The sequence below is a fragment of the Anabrus simplex genome, chromosome 10 (genome assembly GCF_040414725.1).
Source record: "Anabrus simplex isolate iqAnaSimp1 chromosome 10, ASM4041472v1, whole genome shotgun sequence".
In the NCBI taxonomy this organism is placed as follows: domain Eukaryota; kingdom Metazoa; phylum Arthropoda; class Insecta; order Orthoptera; family Tettigoniidae; genus Anabrus; species Anabrus simplex.
In genome coordinates, this window is record NC_090274.1 from 70,487,229 (window position 1) to 70,512,069 (window position 24,841).

A 24,841-nucleotide genomic window follows, 5' to 3' on the forward strand; every position below is an offset into this window, starting at 1 on the left:
AATACTCAAAAGAACAAAAATAGTAGCACTCCTTAAACCAGGGAAAAGTGGAGACAATGCAGAAGATTACAGACCCATAGCCCTTTTAAGTGTCTGCTACAAACTACTGGAGAGAGTAATATACAATAGAATCTCAACCAAAATCCTAGAGCACATACCACTTGAACAAGCTGGCTTCAGACCAAGCCGCAGCAGTACCGACCAGGTGTTAGCCCTAACCACCCATATTGAGAGGGGATTTCAAGATCGAAAGAAGACCGTAGCAGTGTTCGTAGATCTGTCATCAGCATATGACACAGTCTGGCGAAAAGGAATGATCCTCAAATTCCAGAAGTTAATCCCTTGTAAGACGCTTGCCACCCTGCTGAATAATATGTTGGCTAATAGAATGTTTGAAGTACACCTACATGGCAACATAAGTAAAACTTACAAACTGAGTGACGGATTACCACAGGGATCGGTATTGGCCCCATTACTTTTCAACGTATATACAGCAGATCTACCTTCAACTAATGCTAGGAAGTTTATATACGCTGACGACATCTGTTTGGCAGCCCAGTCTAGTGATTTTGCTGGAGCAGAAACCATACTCACTAAAGATCTCTGCAGAATTGATAATTATTTTAAAACCTGGCGACTGAAACCAAACATAACAAAAACAGAGGTCAGCTGCTTTCATTTGAGCAACAGACAAGCTAATTATGCCCCTCAGGTTCAATTCAGAGGTCATATACTGAAGTTCAATCCTCATCCAAAATATCTAGGCGTTACCTTGGATCGATCTTTGACTTACAGCGAACATGTACGCAAAACATCTGCCAAGATCAAAACCCGCAATAACATCCTGCACAAACTCACAGGAACAAGCTGGGGCCCATCTGCATCCACCCTCCGAACTACAGCACTTGCGTTAGTATACCCAGTAGCCGAATACTGCTGCCCAGTATGGCTCAACAGTGCCCATACAAAGAAGATAGACACTCAGTTAAACGATACAATGAGGGCTATATCAGGAACCATCCAATCCACACCTTTGGAGTGGTTACCAGTTCTTTCAAATATTCCACCTCCTCATCTCCGAAGACAAATGGCACTGAAGAAAGAATGGGTTAAATGCTGTGACAATCCTCTTCTACCAATACATCAAGACTGCCTAACTGAAGATCTCAGGCTGAAATCTAGGAAACCTTCTTGGTTACTAGGAAAGAGGCTAGTCCAAGATGAATTTCATACTAACACTGCCTGGCGCTATGGGTGGGCAGCTTCAAACCCTGACAGATTAGGTCTAATTTCGGATCCAGTTATGCAACCTCCTGGTTTCAACTTACCCAGAAAAATCTGGTCATCACTTAATCGGATCAGAACTCAACATGGCAGATGCAACTTCTGGAAACACAAGTGGAAGATTACCAGCGATCCTTATTGCGACTGCTCGGATGTGCCTCAGACCGTTCAACATATCGTCACAGAGTGCCCACTCCGAAGATTCAGTGGGACAATAAAGGATATCCACGAGGCCAGTGATGAAGCTGTGAGTTGGCTAACAAAACTGGACATTCAGCTTTAGCAGCAATGCAGATATTGATGAGCCCAAATGTATAAATATAGTTAATAACCAATCCTCATGCCATACGAAATAAATAAATAAAATCACTTTTACCTTTCTTACCCCATAGTTCCTTTAAACTCATGCTTCTCCCTTTAATCACAGCTCCTTTTACTTCTGCTTCCTCCCTCAAACCATTATTTTCACTATGCATATGTCCACTTGCCATTTCTTGTATTTTTCCCTCCACTGGCACTTCCTGTACCCTCATTTCTTTTCCCGCACTGGCCTCCAGCCTCAGTTCTTTTTCACTATGCTTGTGACCACTTGTCTTTTCTTGCGTTTTCCCCTCCTCCAGCCCTTTCCTGATTCCTTCTACCGCCACATCTATATACAAGTCTTCTAGATCCCTGTTACTCAGTGTTCCACCATTTTTCTATTATACACGTCCTCTTCAGTCCTACTCATTTCTTCCTGCTTAAGACACTCTTCCAATGCCTGAAGTTTCGACACTGTCCAACATCAGGTCCGTTTCCCATTGGTCATCATCAGGTCCTGGTCCCTAACACATGCCCTCAACCCTTGCAGCCTTACCCTCACTAGATGTTTCTTTAAAGTTCTGAAGTTCTTAATTCCCTCTCTTCCCATATCCCTCTTAATCCAAATTTTTTCACTCTGCAGATTGCCAACGTTTCTTTTCACTATGTCCACCATCAATGTGGATAGCAGCACCACTTTTACAGGTCTGCGCCCTCTCTCCTTGCGTACTCTCTCAGCATCATCTATATCGACCTCACTGAAATTGACTTTCATTTTCTTTTGAATGATATCTACCACTTTATAAATAATGTCCACTTTAGCTTCAGCCTTTTTCCTCCTCCACGCCGTAAATAAATATGGATTTCTTCCTACATTCTTGACTGTTGGCTTCTATTTCTTTCTTCAGATTCCACACCTCCTCTTCCATATTCTTTATTTTCTCCCTTAGTGACATAATTTCTATCTCACTGCTTTCCATTTTAGCCTTAGTTTCTTTTGTGTTTTCCTGAATCCACTGCCTCGTCTTTTCATGCTCCTTAACTTGCTCCTGTATCATCTTTTTTAACTGATCAAACTGGCAGAGCTCCTCCACTACTTCCTTTACCACCTTCCGTATTACTTCTATGTCCTCCCAGCTCATGTAGCCACTGCTCTGCGGGCCTGGATTTACTTCCACGCCCCCAATAACCAGCAGCATCATGACCACCGCTGCCACCAACAGCATCTCGCCCTTCAATCCCATCACCTTCCTTTCTTTTGGTTGTTCCCCTCTTCATTCTTCCCTGCCATCTTCTGATAACTACCTGATATTGCTCTTTACCGATTGTCTTCCTCGTCACACTCCACTTGACCCGTCCACTCCCCTCTCTTACTCCACTCCACCGGCACACTCAACACGGCACGACCATTCCCGTTGCATGCTTAAGCTAGACTATTTATCGATAGGACCACTAATAATATAGAAATTTGAGAATTAAATTTTAGGCCATCCCCTAAACTACCATTTCATTCAGCGTGAATACAATTATTTATAGCCTAAATTGTAGAGCTTCATTCCTCAACTTTACATACCAATTTTCATTCAATTCTCTGCAGCCACTTTCTCGCAATGCAGTGCATACAGACAGACAGACAGACCGAGATGATGGAAAATTAAAAAGTGCATTTCCTTGTTGCTGTGAACACAACTGATACACAAATATCATTCTTTTTAAATTATGAGCAATGTACAGACAAAACTCATATATATAGACTGGTTTTCTTAGAAGAATTTTTACATGCCCTGGATATTGTCCATTTTAATACAGCAAACCTATTCAATACAGTAATGGGAAGAGACGTGAGAACTACTCACCAAAATCCTGTCAAATGCAGATGGGCTTCCACCACGCTGGACATGACCCAGGACGGTGATACGTGTATCCTGCTTCAGGTTATCAACAACAACCTGTTTCACCTTCTCGGATGTTATTGGATGACCGTCACGATCGATGGCACCCTCAGCTACGATAATGATGTTCAGCCTCTGACCAGCAGATCGCTCCTGTGGACACAGCATTGACAGCTACGACTGGTCTACCAATAACGCACACAGCAAGGGTCAGAACACATCCTTCTACAGTGCATTTTTCAGAATATTATCATGATTGTGATGGTGGTTGTTTTAAAGCCCAAACATAAAGACTATCAGCCCATAATATGAAGTGAACGATAAATAAAATTTCCCCACAGACTAAGATGATAATGTAACAGAAAAATAATATAAAATGGTCAGAGGGACTAACAACCAATGCCTTACTTTGGTAAAAGTGAATTTAAAAATTAATAAAACCTATTGAAAATATTGTATCTATGTTGTAAAATTACAGCCAAATTTAGTTTTATTAATTATTATAAAATAAAACACTTTTAAAAATGTTTATTATAAATTCAACATTGCCACATTATCCTAAAATAACAGGTATAACTTTAATTATATATTTAAGTCAGAAATTGTAATTTTGTAAATTAATTGTACATTTGCATGAAGCGCTAGCATACTTAATGACCTTATTATTACCCAAAGGCCATTTCCCCGAAGTATAGGCCCTATGATGCTTTTATAAAATAGGCCATCTTGTTCACAGAAAGCACTTTTCAGATCTTCAATCATTAAATAACTTAAATAACTTACTACAACGTACCTGTAAACAGGCACGCCGACTTCGGGTAATTATTGGGGGGGTGGGGGGGCATGATTAATATGAACACAGGCATGTGAAATGAGGAACAACTATTAATGCAAACATTCCTTGTTTCTCAAATAAATTTTTGAACAAGTCTAATGTACAGAGTTTTCAATAATATTCACAAGTGTTTGTCCAACCCTTGTCCTGTTTCTCTACAGGGTCGGGTATGAGGTGAGATGACTGTCATGGCGGTTTTTTATGACTGGATGCCCTTCGTGAAGTCAATCTCATCAGAGGAGTTAGCAAGATGAAATGGATGCCGTGATATATGATAATAGGAAGGGAGAGTGTGAAACCTATCCCACATGTACTCATGAAGACAAAATCTTTTACCCATGCAATTTTACAAACTCCAAGAATAGCAGCTGAAGTGTACAACTGTAAATAAGACTTAAATACGGAAGTTAGTCGATGTATTGACCAACAAGCAAGAACGAATGTTCATATGCATGGAGTGCTTTTATATATTGTATTTATCTTGTACATATATATATTAGTTTAAGTAAAGACATATTTTATACACTAATTTTAAGACCTTCAACATAATATTTCAGACATACAGTTGCAATATTGTACAGAATGACATATACGCCAGTTCACGCTAAGACTTGCCCCATTTCTATGTGACCAAATGCACATCATCATCATATAGCATTCCTTAAACAACACAATCTTAATCAAAGCTTCATTATATAAATATGTATGTATAGTTCAGCTGAAGATGACCTTGTATATGAGGTCGAAATCGGTCCTGTAGCTTAATATATGCAATAAATAAGTATTGATTGGTGGAAATCCTCTCCTATTTTTAATTGTTAAACCTACTCCTGTCGAATAGCACCAAGGGATCTGCTCAAGGCTTAACGTCCCCATCCGACAGACAAATCACATCAACGGCGTAATATGCCCTCACCCCATATGATCACTGCGGAGAAGTTTGGAATTTAATCCACGCTTTTGACATGCAATCTTGTGATTAGAAATTGTATACCACCACCTCCCCTACCCTGCCGGTCAACATTCTGATGGTGAACTTCTTTTTGACCAACGGGACTTGAACCGGTTAACCACAGTGTCAGACCGTTTAGACTTCAACACCTTAATGATCATGACCACCAGGTGGGCTCAATAATATTCCCAAGTAAACAGAAAAATAGAACTTCATTCATAAATAAATATTTTGAAGAAATGTCTTATGTATGAAGCTGTCAAAAATAATCACAAGTAAGAAAAGTAGAACCTGCTTCATAAATACATTTTCTGAATACATGTGCTATTACTGTATATTGTTCATTTCATGTTAATAGCTCTACCACCAGATGTATCGCCTGAACAGTCTCCATTCGGAAATGTAGTTTTTTGAAGGAATGCCCGCTTTCTAATCTCATTCCTTGATATAAAATCATCTGCCAAACTCATTGGGCAGAGCTCACCGGACACACTGGGTATAACTCCATCGCACCTGTAGCAGACCTGAGGACTACTTTTTTTAATCTTGTGACGCTCTAATTCTCAACTCAGGGCTCCGAAGACTACAGAATGCCTCGTTTTAAGGGTACTTAATATCTAGGAGGAGAATTTGGGGGGGAGGGGGAGGCAAAAAGGCACTCTCCCCCCAATAGCATTTGGGGGGGGGGGGGGGGCAGAAAATGCTTGCCCCACCAAAGTCAATGGCACTGCCTGTAAAGAATATTAAACAAGAGATAAAAATGGTACTAAACAAAGAATGCTGCCTTCTCTGAACTTTTGGTTCAGCCGGTAGAGTATTCCTTAAAAGACAAAACTCAAGAATACAAACCTCCGCTTTACCCTTACATGAAACAAACCAAAAACACACACATTTTCAACTGAGTAAAGGGCACAAAGATCAGAGCGTCTGAAGAAGTACCGGAAGGACCGCAAAGTCTAAACAATCCCTTCAAAGAGACCTGAACGATGGACTGACTAAAGTGATCCTAGGAATTATTTTAACCACGTTGGTTAATCCTGTCCGTATTGACTTATATTCAAATTTCTATAGAACACTTTTCCGCCTTGTCAATACTTTACATATTTTCGCTATTTTGCTTTATTACATAAAATCAGCTTCATGGTCCGTATCGCACTTCAATAGATTCACAATTAAGTATTTAATTTATTTTCCACCTAGTCGATACAATGATTGCTTAAGGCAATTTTTAATGGTCAAAAGTGGTACATGTTTCGTATATTATCAACATCTTCAGCCACATAACACTGTTTAGATGAAAAATATATAAAATTGACAAAGTAATCCTCTAAAGCATTACTTTGTCAATTTTATATATTTTTCATCTAAACAGTGTTATGTGGCTGAAGATGTTGATAATATACGAAACATGTACCACTTTTGACCATTAAAAATTGCCTTAAGCAATCATTGTATCGACTAGGTGGAAAATAAATTAAATACTTAATTGTGAATTTTGCTTTATGTCGCACCGACACAGATAGGTCTTACGGTGACGATGGGACAGGAAAGGCCTAGGAATGGGAAGGAAGCGGCCGTGGTCTTAATTAAGGTACAGCCCCAGCATTTGCCTGATGTGAAAATGGGAAACGACGGAAAAACATCTTCAGGGCTGCCGGCAGTGGGGTTCGAACCCACTATCTCCCGGATGCGAGATCACAGTTGCGCGCCCCTAACCGCACGGCCAACTCGCCCAGTTTTACATATTTTATTATACTTAATTACTGTACATGTTTCGAGAGCTAACTACTCTCTTCTTCAGCAGTGCCAAAACATCAACTAATCTAACAATTTCAAGATTTATATATAATTGTTCTGTTGATAAGCATATTTGTACCAATGTACCAAGTCCAAAGATTAGCTGATGAGGGATGTGGTGTTAGGCAGATTTAAATTCCTTCACAGTTCAACCAGATCCATGTACTCTGTCGAGATGTGTACTAGTCAGTGTCGCAGCACGATTTCACAGTACATTCACTCATGACACGATTTATTCCTCCCACTAGCTTTGAAATGATCATGGTGGGAAAAGTAGGAAACGATACATGAAAGTAAAACTAAGTGCTGTTTTAGTGTTTTACTTTCTCAAATTATTTTATTCAGTACATATGAACCTTTTCATTCTTTTCAATGGAATACAAGAATTATAACGTCAAAAGAAAGTAGGTTTCTAGCTTTCTCAGGATTAGTGGCACAGAAGTCATAGTGTTCAAAAACCTTGTTAGACCAATTCTTGTCTGTGGAAGTGCGGCTTGAATAGTCATGAAGGTAGACAAAAGGGATACGACAGCAGATTAATGAAACCAGCCTGAAAGGATCGTAAATTACCCCGACAACTCAACACCCACAATGGGAAACATCAACAGGTTGAGCTCTACAGTTCGGCCCACAGGAGTTGGAGTCTAACATTTGAGCGGCGAAAGCAGTAACTACAAAATACACTGCATTGTCATAGTTACCTCCATCTGCGGCATATCACCCTTTAATACAAGCTGAGTGTTTAAAGAAACATGTAGGCCCAATGCAATTCAATAAACTTTGACACTTTCCTAAACCTGTGCTAATAATTCCAGCATTTAAAACAGAACACATTATTACTGATAAATATGAGATTTCTTAATCACTAACAAAATCATCAGTTTCTGACAACAACCTCAACAAATGCACAAACAGAATAGAACACTACCCACATTGATAGTTTTCTTATTACTTCACACAGATTGTTACCTGTACCTGTACACTTCAGGAATAAACTGTGGTATAATATGCACAATAGGAAGACTATACTTTATCGTGAAAAGAAAATCAGCCAAATATGAATGAAGCAATGATATTCAGAAGACAAACATGTAAATACATAAAGCAGCAACTAACACAGCCAACACAGTACCACTCCCAATAATATCACAAAAGCGACAGAGCACGCCAACCCACATGGCGATAGCTTCCTCAAATGTGGCATCGCTGTTACCCTTGCCATACCAACAGACCATTTTCGAGCACCGTTATTCAACTTTTTCCCACCGGTGGCGCTAAACATCAGACTCCAACTCTCGTGGACCTTAGTATAGCAGGATACTTGATCTGACCCTTACTTACAATCAGTAAACGAACTAATCTGAAAATGAACGTTAAGAGTTTCTAATGCTTTTTATAACTAATGTTGCAGAATTGTGTGTTCCCCCTAAATACTGTTCCCACTTTCAACCGCATTACATTGTAGGTGTATGGCAGATTTACTGTTGTTGTTGTCGTTGTTGGACATTATTAGCTGTTCTTTATAACACAGTCATTAGTGAGGTACCCAGTAAAATCCATTTTGAAGTGATTCGAAGAAACTTGACCTTTTTGTACCCCATTAATGACCCAGGAAGTGGCAGATGGACTGCTTGGGGGAGAGTATGCAAGCAGTAGGGGTCCACCCTTGCTGCATTGGCAACAGACCACATGAAATGGAGGGCGAAGTGCAGAATGGCACATCCCACTTCCTGATGGAAAATAATGCCAAGAAGAAGAACCCTAGAAGATATCTCAATTTCCCAGCAAAAATTAGATTTGAACAAAGTATATAGTACAGCAAGAGTGACAAATGTGTTGATGCAAAGAGCAGAAATAATATGTCAAGAAGATTTCACACTGGCTTAACTCCTAATGAAGGCTTCACCAGGCATCCATGTTTGGTCCAACAGGGACATATGATCAAAAGATACTCAATCTAGCATCTACCACGCCACAAGTACGATTAGACGATGCTCATCCAGCACATCATTGACAATCCTTAGATAAATTGTACAAAAAAAAAATATTGCAAAGGGAAATTCATGCACATATATTTGTAAAGTTTATGAGCTGAGAACAGAACAGTACCAAATAACTTGTGTAGTATCTGAAAGCTGAAATTCTTACAATGATGGCAATAGTGTTATCATACATGTGGTGCATGTTAATGAGAAAAGGAATAGATAAATGATGCGAAATGATACCTGAAGTAGCAGAGATTCTTCCTTCAAACTCACCAGGGACCCAACAATCCACCTCAAGAAGTATTCTTATTTATATGGAAGAATTATAACCAAGATTGTGCAAATACATAAAGTGCAACCATGCCAGCTGTGAAAAAAAACTTCCTACTGTCTTCAATAAATCTTGCATCACGTCTAGCCATATTCAGTGCAAATTGCAATTTTGAGAGTCTCGTGTTTAAACTGTCCTGTATTGACTGTATATTACACAAAATTCCTGCAAAGGAAAACAAAATTGAAGTGAAAATAACAAAACAACTAAGGTAAGACATTGTTCATTAATTCAAGTTTTGTCCACTGTCAAACAAAGATTCTGCTGCTGTCCTGTGTCACTTTCTATGGGTGTCCGGGCCAATCTCTGTCACAGAAATCCCTTAGAGAGGCTCTTGAATATGGTCACGGCACACACTGTCCAATTGGCGAGGAAAACGTCCTTCAGTAGATTTCTAGCCTATCTTTTGCCTTGCAGGTATTGTGGTCATTCATTAGCTGTGTATAATGCACAGACGTTGGCAAGCTTGTTTAGCATATTGTGACATCCCAGCTGCACTATATTAGATTTCTAACCTATCTTTCACATCACACACACAAATCTTTACGATTTACCCTGAGTTTTGTAATCATTCAGGAAAATGTGTGTATGTAGTGTAATGCACAGGCACTTTGCTTTTACCATGAAGATGGGAGGTTTGCAATATGTATTTCTGCATGCACTGTGGTGAGAGCATGTTATGTGTTGTGTAGGTAATGAGGTAGGGAGAGTGTGAAACCCAATATTGGTATATAGCCTACTCCTGTTGAATAACAACAAGAGATCTGCTCAAGGCTCAAATCCTTCCCAGCGTCAATACACAAAATGCATGAACCGCTTTTAAGCGTTGTCCAAGTTCGTGTGTTTATTAGACATTACATTAACCACTTATAAGTGTCAGAAGTGTATAGATACTTCTGACATCTATAGGCCTTATTTTGCAACAAATTACTACATTTTATTTCCATGGAACATCGTATTCCATGTAGAATTCATGTGGCCGTACCACGTTTTCTGTGTGGTCAGCAATGGAAGCAATATGGCTTCCGCACTAAAATCCATGAGTGTAAACAAAGTAATTTAGCAGTGACATTGAGCGAATGCTCTTGCTTTGCAATGAAAGTGAAGACAAAAGTGACAATTATTCTTCCGAATCAAGTGATGAATTCCATGATGACCGACACAAATGTGAAGAAATTGAAGATGTTCAGGTCGACTGAAGGGAAGCGTAACAGATTCAGTTTTACTGGCAATAGTGGGATTCATGCTAACTTTGGGGATAATCCCGAACCATTGACAATATTTCAACATTTTCTTAGTGATGAAAAACTGGCTGAAGTTAAAAATATATATATGCAACACATGGAAAATGAATGCTCAGTTAAGGGGTTAATGTCTCCATCTGACAAACTAATCACAACTATTAACAATATGATAAACCCTCACTCCATATGAGCACCATAGACAGGGAATGGATGACTTCCCGAAACATGTATGATAAAATAAATAGTTTTCTTTCATTATAAGGTGTATTGACAAGGTGGACTCATGTAAAACTATTTTAAATAGTTCTGTAATAGATTCACAATAGTATACCGTGCGCCATTATGTCGCCAACAAGTAATGGTCGTTTTGTTGCAATTAAGTTAGAGAAGTGGGAAAAACTTAAAGTGGTCAAATATAGTGATGAACCATCAACGTTTATAGACATCATTACTGAGGAGTTGGAGAAGCAAGCTAAATCGTTTGAAAAGAAAGAAACTCAAATACATCTGACATAAGATGTATTTATTTGTAAATAATTATAGTAATAAATATTGTGTATATTGTAAGCAATCTCACAGTTTATTTCTCCTTTGTGTTCTAAAAGTTCCCTCTACCACATTTCAAGAAGGAACATTTTCAATATTCAGTCACTTGTCCAAAGAACTAGAAGTGTGGAATTTTATAGTTAATGACTTCTAGTGTTTGAAATAATTTTCTATTTATTTTGCAAATATATAAATTGGTTCTTAAAATTCTCATCGCTTATCCTTGACATCTTAGGTGAGGATTTACATCATTCTTCTTCTTCTTCTTCTTCTTCTTCTTCTTCTTCTTCTTCTTCTTCTTCTTCTTCTTCTTCTTCTTCTTCTTCTTCTTCTTCTTCTTCTCCATGTGCCATGTCCTCGCAGGACGTTGGCAATCAGTAGCATGATCTGTTGTTTGTTCATAGCTGTTCTGAACAGAGTAAGCTTTGTCACCCCAAACCACTGGCTCAAGTTGCCGAGCCATGATGTCCTACTTCTCCCCGGACCACATTTTCCATTAATTTTCCCTTGGAGTATTACTTGCAGAAGGTGGCATTTAGAGTTCCGCATCATATGACCAAAGTATTCTAGTTTCCTTCTCTTGATGGTAGTGAGAATTTCTGGTTCTTTGTTCATGCGGTGCAAAACGTCTATATTGGTCATTTTAGCTGTCCAAGGTATCTTCAGCATCTTTCAGTACGTCCACATTTCAAATGCTTGCAATCTCTTGCACATGGTCTTAGTTAGTGTCCATGCCTCAACGCCGTACAACAGAATGCTGAAAACGTAGCACCGGAGTAGTCGTGTCCGTAGTGAAATGGAAAGGTCACGGCTTGTCAAAAGTTTCCTAAGTCTCTGAAAAGAAGTTCTGGCCTGCTCAATTCTGCATCAGATCTCGTGAGTAAGGTCCCAGTCATCATTGATGTGACATCATTGTATTTACTGAAAAGGCCCCCTACAGGAGCACTTGAAGGAATACCTGTGTTTCATTGTAAGAACATTGTTGGAATGCCTTTGGAAGTCAGGAGAGGTAAGAAATTATCTCATCCAAAACTGGTGAAGCTATTGGTTCTGATGTAGTAGAACTGAAAAATGTATCTTCATTATCATTTATTTTTTCACATTTCTGCTTTTGTGCAATGTACTGTGTATCAATTACTAGAATGTAACGATTACAATTTTATTTCAAGAAGTAAATTACAAGTAAAAATTAAATTTTGTACAAAGTAACGATTACAAGTAAAAATTACTAAGAATCTAATCATTACAAGTAATTAGATTACACAAAAACGTCGTTTATCCAGATTAAGTGGGACCAGAATTGATCCGGATTATCGAAAATCTGCACAATCCGGAAAAAACTAAAAAAAAAAAAAACAAATACAGTACATGTTACATAATCTATTAACATAAGTTGTACAGTAATACCTTTTTTTCAATTGTACAAAAAAAATATCAGAACACTTTTTGTACATTTACGACTATTTTATGCACTAAAATAATGGGAGAGTTTTTTTCTGTTTTACATTTTTATAGCGTTTGCGCGCAGCACGATCACGAAGATGTTTTACTGACCTCAGTTCTGCCGGTGTGGTTTCAGTCAAGGATTCTAAATAGGCCATCAGTTTGTCCAGCTGGACTGTTGCCTCTCCACGAGTCATTGTTTCTTCTGATGAAGCGTCGGTTTCATTTTCGAATTCACCATCAGTGAATTAATAGTGCGTTGCATTCAAGAGAGCGTGAGTTTGAATCCCACCTCGGCTGTCCTGGGAATGGTTTTCCACGGTTTCCCATTCTCAGTTCCAGGCGAACGCTGGGACTGTACCTTTTATAGACCGTGGCCGAATTACTTCCAATTCCAGTCTTTAACTATCCTTGAGGGAAAAGACATTCAAGAGTCAACGCCGTAAAAGAAATACTCTACAAATAAAAGTACATTTTTATTATTTTCAATCAGTATAAACCGGAGATCCGGATTAATGAGGGCCGGATAAACGAGGTCCTTGCGTACTTCCCAACTCTGAACGTAGGGGATTTCAATTCTGGTACTCAATTCCATGAGATGTGTATTTAGTTGTTTAAACATGAGGTAATTGAAAATAAAAATAGCAGATTTCTCACTTTACACTGTATTTAACAGTATAATTTAACCTCATGCCATGCTTTGATGGAATGTTCTGTCCAATGAGTGAATGGTGCAAACATGCTATGACAGTCAATCTGTCTGCGTGCACGGACTACCTACAGACGCATATTTACGGTTACCGAGTCAGCGAGGTTTGTTCCAAAAGTTTTAAAATGTAACCAGGAACTACCTGAACTTAATTTTTATATCATAAACAGTAACTCGCTCCTGGAATAAGAAAAATAAAATGTACCTGACCGTGAGTAATTTGTAAACAAATATGACAGCGGCTTGGAGTGTCACAGATGTTATTCATGAATAGCTTGAGAAAATGTTCAGATTCACTATGAAAGTGTGCAAAGTGAAAATAATTCATCTTCAAATGATATTAGTGAAGGTGAATCTGATTCTATTTCCGAACAAAATGGAAAATTCATTATTTAGACAAGGTGCAACAACATCAAATGGTAGGAACGTCAGTAATGACTGGATTTGGAAACTTGAAGCTAATAAACCTGCTGATGTCACACGTAAGCCAGTTTGTGAAACTCACTCTGTGGTAAAAAGAATCCAACAGAACTGTTCAAGTTTTCAATGAATTTCTAACCCCACAGTTCTGGGATCACATAACAAAAGAAAAGCAATGATTATATCTGTAAATATCTTGCATCTTTGCTAAATTCCCTCACACTCATAATATTCCCTTGATGCCTCAGGATCAATATACTGGCTACCACCCATCAAAAATGGCCCCAACTCAGAAGAAATTAGAGCCATCCAGGCAATGCAGAGTTGTGTAGCATGGGGAGTCTTCTAGGATACCTCATTAGAGTACATCAAATAGGAAGTTGCTTTGCAGGTGGACGCCTGTTTGTTTAGGGTTCCATACATAAGGGGACTTCTCCAAACCATAATTGTACATTATGTGTGTGTGACATCTATGTATAGTCAGTCATCTGCATTTCCTTAAAATAACTGAAAAAATAAATAGTATGCAAGAGTACAATTTTTCCAAAAAAAAAAAAAAAAAAAGTACATCAAATTTCAATTTCAAAACTCAATAATGAAGTCTAAAAAAACAAAAATATCTAAAATGCACAATTTCTGTTTCTGACCCATGCCATGTGCTTTGTAATACACATTGTCTTTCTTTCTCAGCTAGAACACTAGATAATGTGGATACTTTGAATTAATTCTACATATTAGCAAATACAAGAAGCAAACTACCAAAAGCAAGCAAGCATTACAACCAAAGAAAGCTTGAGAAAAACTCACAAAACACGACACCATTAGTGTGTAATGACATGAGAAATCCTGCGGCATGCAACCTTCCCCTGAAAACTCAACTTGAATCATAAAACTTTAGTAAGAGAGAGATAGAACCATCTGAAAATAAAAAAAGAAAAATAGTCTTATAATAGTAGGTTATAGTACATGACAACAGAGTGGTAAAACAGAACACTTCAAATAAACTGCACTGCTCAAGCATTTAAAAAAGTAATTAATTATATTATGAAAATTCTTGCTTATGACTGAGTTCCACAGTTTCTTCAACTTTGAACACTTACATAATTATAATGGAGAAGCAGCGTCTTGATCAATTTGAAGAGGATTTAAAACCATGAACATCAATAAAGTACGACAAGTTTTAGATCTAGATTTTACCACAAATGAAACCAATTCAGGGACTTCAGTTTCAACTTCATTTACAGTCATCCTTATTCAGCCATACACAACATCTCTGCTACAACCATTAAATCAATAAAGTAAGCAAGGAGTTTGGCCTTTAAAAACCTCCCCAGTCTGATCATTCCAATTGGAATCACTAACGTTCATGTTTTCTACGAGTTTAAACTCTTTCATATTCCCAATGATTCCATTTGGAATCACCGTTTTTCCTCAAATTACACAAACTTTATCCTTGTGAAGTTATTTCCTGATATATTTTGGCCAAAGGTCTTCAATTGTTTTTCGTGGTAATTGTAAATGGCTAATACTCTGAGTAACTTCGCCTTGAAGGTCCCTGGTTCCCTGAATGTACAGGTCGGTTTTTCTTATTAACGTTCTGCATATATTCCGATGATTTCCTTTACAGCACTCTGAATGATTTTATCCACATCAGTGAGGAATTTAGTAGTACGATCCCAGACAAAGATTGCCCAACAGAAATCCAGATTACTCTGTTAATTGAAGAGGAGTTGTTGTTTTTATTATCATTATTATTATTATTATATGCAAATAAGTCCATTAAGACTATGCAAAGTACATAGAGGCATGCATTTGTCTTCCTTTGTGACCATATTTCTTTCATTCTTTTACTGTGGACTTCCTTTCTGTCTTCAGACCAGGTTGTTCCAGTCTTCTTCTTTGGTCTCTCCTCTTCGTCAATTTTGTGAATTTTGGATTTGAAGATTACCCTGTTTTGGACATTTGCTGGTGTAATTTCTGCCCGTTTCAAATCAGTTTTAATTTTGCCAATCCATTTCGTTATGTCTGTTTTAGCTTTACTCCTGTTTTCACAGAATTCAACTATTTGTTTGGTAAGTCTGTCTGGATGCATTCTTTTAATATGACCATACAATTTTAGCCTATGTTTTCTAATGTCACTGTGAATATTTGTGTATTATTTGATTTCCTGCCTGCCTCTAAGTTGGTATTGTCTGTCTGTGAGTTTTGGGCCTAGAATTTTTCTTATGATTTTGTGCTTCTTTTCTTCATTGTTTTCAATGTCTGCTTTCCTGTTCAAAATTAGCATCTCTGATCCATAGACATTTTGGTTTAATGACTGTATTGTAATGTCGTAGATCTTTTGTTAAAGACATTTTGGGTTAATCGATATGCAGTTCCCATCTCTTGGCATTTAATTTCATTGGCTTTTGTTTAGAGTCCATTTTCCTGAATTGTTTCATCAAGATACTTAAATTGTGATACTCGTTTAATTTTGAATTATTATTATTATTATTATTATTATTATTATTATTATTATTATCATCATTATTATCATTATGATCATTATTATTATTATTATTAATGGGCCACCTGAGGAGCGTGATGTTCAACTTTTCCGCTTAGAAAGGGACTTGATATTTGCCCAGTACTCGTGCATTCTCTAGCTATGTTTCTCCCTTCTTTCCTTTGTCCAGACAGCGCCTGTTTTCTTACAGGGTGGTCTGCTCCGAAACATCTTTTGTTTAATCATTCTCCTGAGAGGTGCTCTGTTTCTGATGTCATTTCCAGTTACTCCTGGTTCCTGTATGTCTTTCTTTACTTAAGTTAGAAGTTTGGACATCGGCCCCTAAATTTTTATTATTAGGGAAGAAAAGATGCCTCAATTTCTTTTCAACTCTTGTGGCAGGTAATGCTAATGCCTCAGTGGCTCAGGCGGCAGCGCACCAGTCTCTCAATGCTGGGTTCCGTGGTTCAAATCCTGGTCACTCCATGTGAGATTTGCGCTGAACAAACCAGAGGCGAGACAGATTTTTCTCCGGGTACTCTGGTTTTCCCTGTCATCTTTCATTCCAGTAACAGTCTTCAATATAATTTCATCTGTCAGCCATTAATCATTGCCCCAGAGGAGCATGACAGCCTTCGACAGCCGGCACAATTCCTATCCTCGCCGCTAGATGGTGTCTTCATTCATTCCATTCCTGACCCAATCGAATGACTGGAAACAAGCTGTGGATTTTCATGGATTTTCACTGATGAGTGAACCTGTGAAGAGACAGTGGTTAATACAGGCAGATAGTGAAGTTTGAAGGTATTCCTGTAAAGGAGAATGTTGTAAATGCTATGCAGTCTGCTCTGCCTTACCACTCTGTGTCTTAGTACACTTACAACAAGCTAGCAACCTGCCTGGAGGAGCTTCTTACACATCTTAGTGGGCCAGTCTCTCTCCGGTGGCCACTCGGGAATAAACACAAAGTCTGCCTCGCTAGTTAACGCCGCCACTAGGGCCAGGTACCTGGCGAGGAACATAATGTCATCATATACTCACTCCTGAAGATCAGAGGACCTTTCTTCTATCTCTATGGCAATTAACATTTTAATTGTGGCTATATAAAGGTTTGATAAGGATGGGATATAGGACAAGAAATTTTCAGATTGTAGATCCCAGACAGTCTTCTCTATAACCAGAAAATGATTCTAGTAAAATCTATATCTGATCAAAGGTTGAATAAACTCCCAAGTAGTGGACATTAATATGGGATGAAACACTAAGAGAGAGAACAGAAATCAGGGCTCTGGACTGTCCAGTCCACTTTCAAATCCTTGTTCACAAATCAGACCCTGTTTTATGTTAGGGAGCATTTATCATGTAGAACAGGGTCTCTCTTATAAACCCAGCCTGAGTGCACGGTGTTTGTACTCTGCGCTACAGCAGCTGCCTCAGTCCAACTTTCGTCCCGCGCGGCCGTCCTGCTTTAAGCGTGTATTCGATCTTATACGAAATCTTACCTTATAAAAGATGCTAGAAGTGTCATCCTTCAAAATGAGGGACTTCATAAACACCATTAGGATTTTCTGTACACCAATAGCGAGAGTTGTGACTGTTCACACGACCATTAAGATGAAACCAGTCCTCATCCGAAAAGAACACAAGCTGTGGGTCGCATAAACGATCATTCAATGATGCAAGATACCACTCAAAATATCTCACTCTTGTGGCTGGATCAGCAGGTTTTAAACAATGGGCCCATGTAAACCTGTACGGTTTGATGTGTAATAGCTTTGTAGCTCTGTGTGCAGAAGGAAACAAAACCCCTACTTGTTGTCCTAAGTTTGTGAGCAATTTATTCGGTGACCGTTCAAGATTCGCACCAATGTCATCTAGCTTTTGCTCTGTTAAAACTGTTCTTTTATTGAGCACTGAGCAAGTAGTTTCAAATTTATTTACATTAACATGAATCTGTGCTCATGAAGGTGCCACTTAACCAGAAAATTACCGAACAAATGCATCGCATCGCGTACCTGTCAAGCCAACTTAAAATCACTTTTACATATGAAAATTTGGTGTTGCAACGATAACTGTCTCCCCATATTAGCAGCTGAGATTCAGACTGGCTATTGATGCTAGGTCGAACACATGCACGCTCCTTACAAGGTCAAGAACTATGGGCATGCCTCCCGAACAGCTGCTTAGGTCTGGGAGAGTAGAAATGCCGCTGGACGGTCTGGGTTTATAAGAGAGATCCTGTACACAGCCATCATCACTGAACTGGTCTTCTACCATAGACTACACACAGCTAGTCAAAACTTTATTTCCTTTCATGTTTAACGTGCTCTGTAGTATTACAAGAGGCCTTAGTCCTCTTCACGAGAAATGCTCCCGCACTGCCACTCCACCTCCATCCAATTTCACTGTGGATACTGTACAGGCTGGCATCTGCCATACCCAAACCCTACCATCAGTTTGATTCATCACTCCAAATTATGCATTTCTAGTCTAACAAATTTAAATACCTTGGTTGTTGGATCAGATGATTTAAACCCAGATCTCGAAATTAAGACCTGTATAGAAATGGCAAGATCAGCATTCAAGAAAATGAAGGCTTTACTGTGTGATGATGCCTTAAACTTAAAACTGAGACAGCACGTGGTTAAATGTTATGTTTGGTCAATTTTGCTTTATGGAGTTTAAGCTTGGACCTTAAAAATGACCAACATAAAAAGGCTGGAAGCTCTAGAAATGTGGTTTCATAGACAAATGCTAGGAGTCTCCTGGATAGAGCACGTCTCTAACGAGCAAATATTGCAAAGAACAAACTCTAAAAGAGAATTACTGATCAACATCAAATGCAGGAAAATTGCATACTTGGGGCATGTGTTGCGTGGTGAAAGATATGCAGTATTACACCTCATTTTGAAGGGCAAAATTGAAGGACAGAGGGGAGTAGGCAGAAAAAGAAAGTCATGTCTCAAGAACATTCAACACTGGACTAGAATACGAACTGTCGCACAATTCTACCGTGCTGCTCAACATCCAACATCCAGGAGACCGGGCAAGGCATACAGAAGAAGAAGAAGAAGAAGAAGAAGAAGAAGAAGAAGAAGAAGAAGAAGAAGAAGAAGAAGAAGAAGAAGAAGAAGAAGAAGAAGAAGAAGAAGAAGAAGTTTAACAATGATACAAGCTATCTAAAGCATTCAAGCTAAGTTATATTAGTAGGAACTCTGCTGGTTAGCAGAACAGAATACTGAAACAGACATACAAGTCATCCAAGTGGTTTCAACTTACAAGACTTGCAAAAATGGAAACTGAGGCTAAATGATATTACTACCATCTTCCCTTGTACAGTATAGCCAGTAACATAACTATTTGTTTGACTGACTGATCACTCAAATATAGGAAAAGGACAGAATGAAGGAATAATGTGGAAGGAAAATGTCAAAGGATTAACACTGATTATTCAGCTTGAAATGCACAACAAAATATTATAGCAAGTGTAACAATACCACAAAGCTCCAAAAGATCAGCCAATATCAGGTCCTGGTGAGATTAAAATATCCTCATCATTAAACCAATGTCACAACACATCAAATGTAAGCACTGAGCACAACAAACGCAAATTGTTAATAGCTCTTATCAACATTAAAACACTGATGACAAATATTTATAGTCCTCTCAATTGAACAACATGTCAATTGTGAAAAAGCACTCAACAATACACACATATTTAATCATAAAAGGAAACAAAAGCTCATGTGGTTATGAAAGCCCATGTAACTATTATTTGCACATTACAGTGATCACTAATCCATGTGAACCCAATACACAAATAACTCAAAAGAAAATTATATGAGGCGTTCCCAACCAGAAGGGTGAACTCAACACATTTTGAGAAAAATGCCACTACATTTTTTTTTTCTGTGGGTGAACTCGACATATTATTTCTCCTTTGCGATTTCATCCAAAAGAATAGGTGATGATAAAACAAAAAATATATCACATTTATTACAATCAAAACATGACATGCATGGAATTATTTTTATTATTATTATTATTATTATTATTATTATTATTATTATTATTATTATTATTATTAAGGAAAGTGTAAGCCTCCGTGGCTCAGGTGGCAGTGCGCTGGCCTCTCACTGCTGGGTTTGGTGGTTCAAATCCCGGTCACTCCATGCGAGTTTTGTGCTGAACAAGCAGAGGCGAGACAGGTTTTTCTTCGGGTACTCCGGTTTTCCCTGTCATATTTCATTCCAGCAACACTTTCCAATATCATTTCATTTGTCAGCCATTAATCATTGCCCCAGAGGAGTGCGACAGGCTTCGGCAGCCGGCACAATTCCTGTCCTCACCGCTAGATGGGGCTGTCAGATGTATGTAAAATCCTTCTTTGCAATCACGGCTGTACTGAAATATTTTGCCATCTTTAAATTTAGCAACAGTTAACGTAGCTTTTGTTATCTTCTTCCGTAACACTGTAAAATTTTTAGTCATGTTTTGGGTAACGTCTATAACATCAAACAGCAACCTTCGGCAGGATTCTTTTAATAAATGGACGTGATGATCTTTCGAGAACACATCACAGTACCAAGCAGATTTTTCTATGTGCCGTAAGTCTCAGTCACACAGCAGGCAGGTAGTAATGTTTGATGTTGATATAACTATCTTTGTGAATGAATAACAAATTTGCCAAAACTATGTTAGTGTTCTTATTTGGGACTGGAGTGGGGGTACTAAGATCTCTGTTGATTAAGCTCTTCTGGTCCACGCAGCTATCACTCAAACCGAACCCCACCTCATTTGTCTCTGGCAATTTTCCATACTATATCACGGCAAACTCAACTACATTTATCTACAACAATGTTTCCTGTTAGCCATCGAGACAAATGCTTTTATAAAACCTCACCTGCCGATTTTGCCCTTCTGGTCGTGAACGTCTCATATTTACTTACCGGTACAGATTAAAATATAAATTCCTTATGATCCACCTGAAAGTTCTTGATAAACAAGTAGACTGGAAATTAAATTAAATGGTAGAGTTTGCAGACTGTATCAAGCACCATCACTGCTCACATACCGTATGTTGAATATTTTTGAAGATATTCTCTTCATCGTCAATCACTCTGCTAAAAATCAACAGGACTAAAACAAAGTAGTTTTATCTCTTTGCTATTTGTGTTATGTCACACTGACACAAGCAGGTGTTATGGTGATGATGGAATAGGAAAGTCCAAAACATAATTATGTAAATTTAGTTTTGTCTCAGAACTTGCTTCTTTCTTATATATAGGTTTATTATTTTAAAAAACAAAAACAACCACCTGTATTAACAGGCTGTCATGAATGAGAAGGTAATATGGATCACATGTGAAGGAGACTTTACAAAGGAATAAACATAGAAGTTACATAATTTTCAAAGTTCTTATCAGTAACAACATTATGCGTTAAATATGTGGTGCCTCAGGAGCCTAATGGAACCTCAGAGAGCTATCGTAACTATTTTGTGAATGCCATCCATAAGTAACTGTAAACACTTCCATGTGTCGACAAAGTGTCAAGGTATGGTGTTGTAGTTTATTATTTTCATATCCGTACTGATAAAGTTCACGACTGCAAAATGGGGATAATTCCACCTAATCAATACTGCTCATTAAAAGTACAATGTATTTATGCTTAAAAATACACAATTCCACCTAATCAATACTGCTCATTAAAAGTACAATGTATTTATGCTTAAAAATACACTATTTGCAGTACCGGTTTCGATATGTATCGATCATCCTCAGCTGCATTAATAATATGAGATAAAACAGCATCTACAAATCAATGGACATTACTTAGTCTAAGAATGTGATTTAAAAGCATGATGAACAACATTAACAAGGTAAAAATCAATAAAATTTGAATTGTGGCCATAGGTCCCTCATAGCGCTTAAGTCATGGTGTGTGATACTTATTCTGGTGAGGTGTAGGCTTGTTTTGGACAACATACAGCAGATTCTGGACATAAATTTTCCAACATTGAAAGAGACATGGCTATCCAAAAAATAGCCCCCAAAGACACTTTACTCAATATTACTGAGGATTTCTATATACATATGGACCAATAGTTTAATAAATGAACTAACAGATGAAACAAATCTCCTTTATGACACAATCACTCCATTACCCCAAAGCCATTAACTAAGAAATAAACAACAACAAAAACACTCAACTAGTCCCCTACAAGACACGCCTCTGCCCACCCAGAATCACCACCCCTATCCACTCCTTCCTCTCCCCCCTCCACTACTCAAAGCGCTAACCCTTGCCGGGCAACAGCATCTGGCCTTCCCACCTGAGTGAGTAAACTAACAGACACAGCTCCCACCTCATAACACACAAAACAGATGTTTTCTCATATGCAATCTTTTCTCTTCTCCATTAAGACTCTACAACTACTATCCTATAGATGATTCCACCTACTCCAAATGTACAATAAACAAGAAAACTTATTAAAAGAACACAACATCAATCTCCACAAGCAAGTCTGAAGATTAGTCAACGCCAACTTAACTCATTTTGACTTGAAGACAGCCCTGCCACCACAAGAAAGCAACATACCTCAGCACTATTTATGACAAGCCCACGCCTCACCAGAATAAGTATCACACAAGATACGAAGTGTTCAACTAGAAACACACCAGGACTTTTAAGTGCATCGTAACTATGACGAAGACAAAACTATAACAGGTGTAACGGGCTCTATGAGGGACCTATGGCCACAACTCAAATTTTATTGATTTTAACTTGTTATTAATGTTGTTCATTGTTGTATGTCCGGCGCTCCCTTCTCGCTCCGCCAGCCAGCTGCACGCGCGCCTGTGTATCATTCTGCTAGCTTCGACGCGCAGCCCTCAGTGCGCGTGCCTGACCATCGAGTGTACTATAAATAGGAGCTCCCGGCCTGCTCACTCGCCCACTTGCCCCGGTGTCCAGCTCCAGAATACACCTTACGTCGAGCACGGAGGCTACTCCTCTTGAAAATGTGCTTCGACCAGGTGGACTGAATTTCTGGCAGTACGAGGTTTCACCTCTGGTCACCGCTCCCTTACCTGTTTCCGCTGCCTATGTTCCGTAATTCTTTTACAAGCCATTTTCATTCCCTAAGTTATGCAAGCTCCCTTAGTTTCGCTAGGTGGAATTTCTTCAATCAATTGAACTTGCTTTTTAGGAATTCAGGCACTTCAACAAACAAGGACTCTCATGAACATTTATGTTAGTGTGCCAGATAGTTCTCGACTATCAAAGTGTCAATTCACAAAGACTATCTTTTCGAGATAGAAGTGTATATAAAGACTGCAAACCTGTACATATTGTATAAAGATAGACTTTTCTCAAGATTCAATATTCCTTTTTGCTTCAAAATAAATTTCAGTTATTTGTGTAAATATCATAAAGTGAAGCAATAAAAGTTGTGTTCTGTAAACTTCAACCTTGGTTACAACATTCATCATGCTTTTTTTTTTTTTTGCATTACGTCGCACTGACACAGATGGGTCTTATGGCGACAATGGGACAGGAAAGGCTTAGGAATGGGAAGGAAGCGGCCGTGGCCTTAATTAAGGTACAGCCCCAGCATTTGCCTGGTGTGAAAACTGGAAACCACGGAAAACCACCTTCAGGGCTGCCGACAGTGAGATTCGAACCCACTACCTCCCGGATTCGAGATCACAGCTGCGCGCCCCTAACCGCACGGCCAACTCGCCCGGTCATCATGCTTTTTAATCATATTCTTAAACTAAGTCGTGTCCAATGATTTGTAAATGTTGTTTTATCTCATGTTCTTAATGCAGCTGAGGATGATCAATACGGATCGAAACCGGTACTGCAAAGAGTGCATTTTTAAGCATAAACACATTGTACTTTTAATAAGCAGTATTAATTAGGTGGAATTATCCCCATTTTAAAATCAAGGTATGATGCCGCATGCTTCAACCATTAGTCCTATTACTTCAATCTCTTCAACTTTGTATTTTGACTCGTAATAGAGGATTGTGGGTTTGTAGATCTCTTGTTTCTCTAGGTTTACCTCTTCTGGTTGGTCTTTGTGGTGTTCGAACCATACAGTTGGGTCTATGATGAAGCGTTGAGGGCCGTGTTCTCTGAAGGCTATCATGTTGATTCAACGAGAATTGCCATTCATTACCAAATCATGAACTTCTTTGTGGACATCACAGGCCTTCTTCCTCAGTTCTTCGGCTATGAATGATCCAATCTGATGGTGTCCAGTGTTTTGCAGAAGCTCTCCATATTTGCAGGATCCTAGGACATGAGCAAGAGTTCTTTCTCTCTGCAGCAGTGCTGACAGAGGTTGTTGTCCAGGGATCTGCTGCGCACAGAGCGCACTGCAAAAACGTTCACCTGTTTACCACCTCTCGCCACTCGTTCTAACCTAAGAATTTGGTGTTGGTGGTGTATACTCTTTACATATTTCTACTCCAAGCCCTATTTGGGTTACTGAACACCAAGAGGAGAATTCACAATCTCTTAATTAGTTTTTAGGAGTCGTACAGACCATTCCGGCCATTTACGTTTTTTTGAGCATCAATTTCCAAAATGTTAAGAAGTTTCAAACCTTC

General features: G+C 38.6%; 1 protein-coding gene across 3 annotated transcripts in view; it reads right to left on the minus strand.

Annotated features, from left to right (window-relative positions):
* The window catches only part of Pfk (ATP-dependent 6-phosphofructokinase), a 194,668-nt gene that overhangs the window by 128,853 nt on the left and 40,974 nt on the right, over positions 1-24,841 (minus strand). For 2 of the 3 annotated variants that reach the window (XM_067154686.2, XM_068229476.1), the window contains exons 6-7: positions 17,123-17,231; positions 3,441-3,629 (exon numbers count right to left, since the gene is read on the minus strand). In XM_067154686.2, the coding sequence (XP_067010787.2) occupies positions 3,441-3,629; positions 17,123-17,231 (298 nt within the window). The remainder of the gene's footprint in view (positions 1-3,440; positions 3,630-17,122; positions 17,232-24,841) is intronic. The other variant, XM_068229477.1, reaches the window with a different exon arrangement.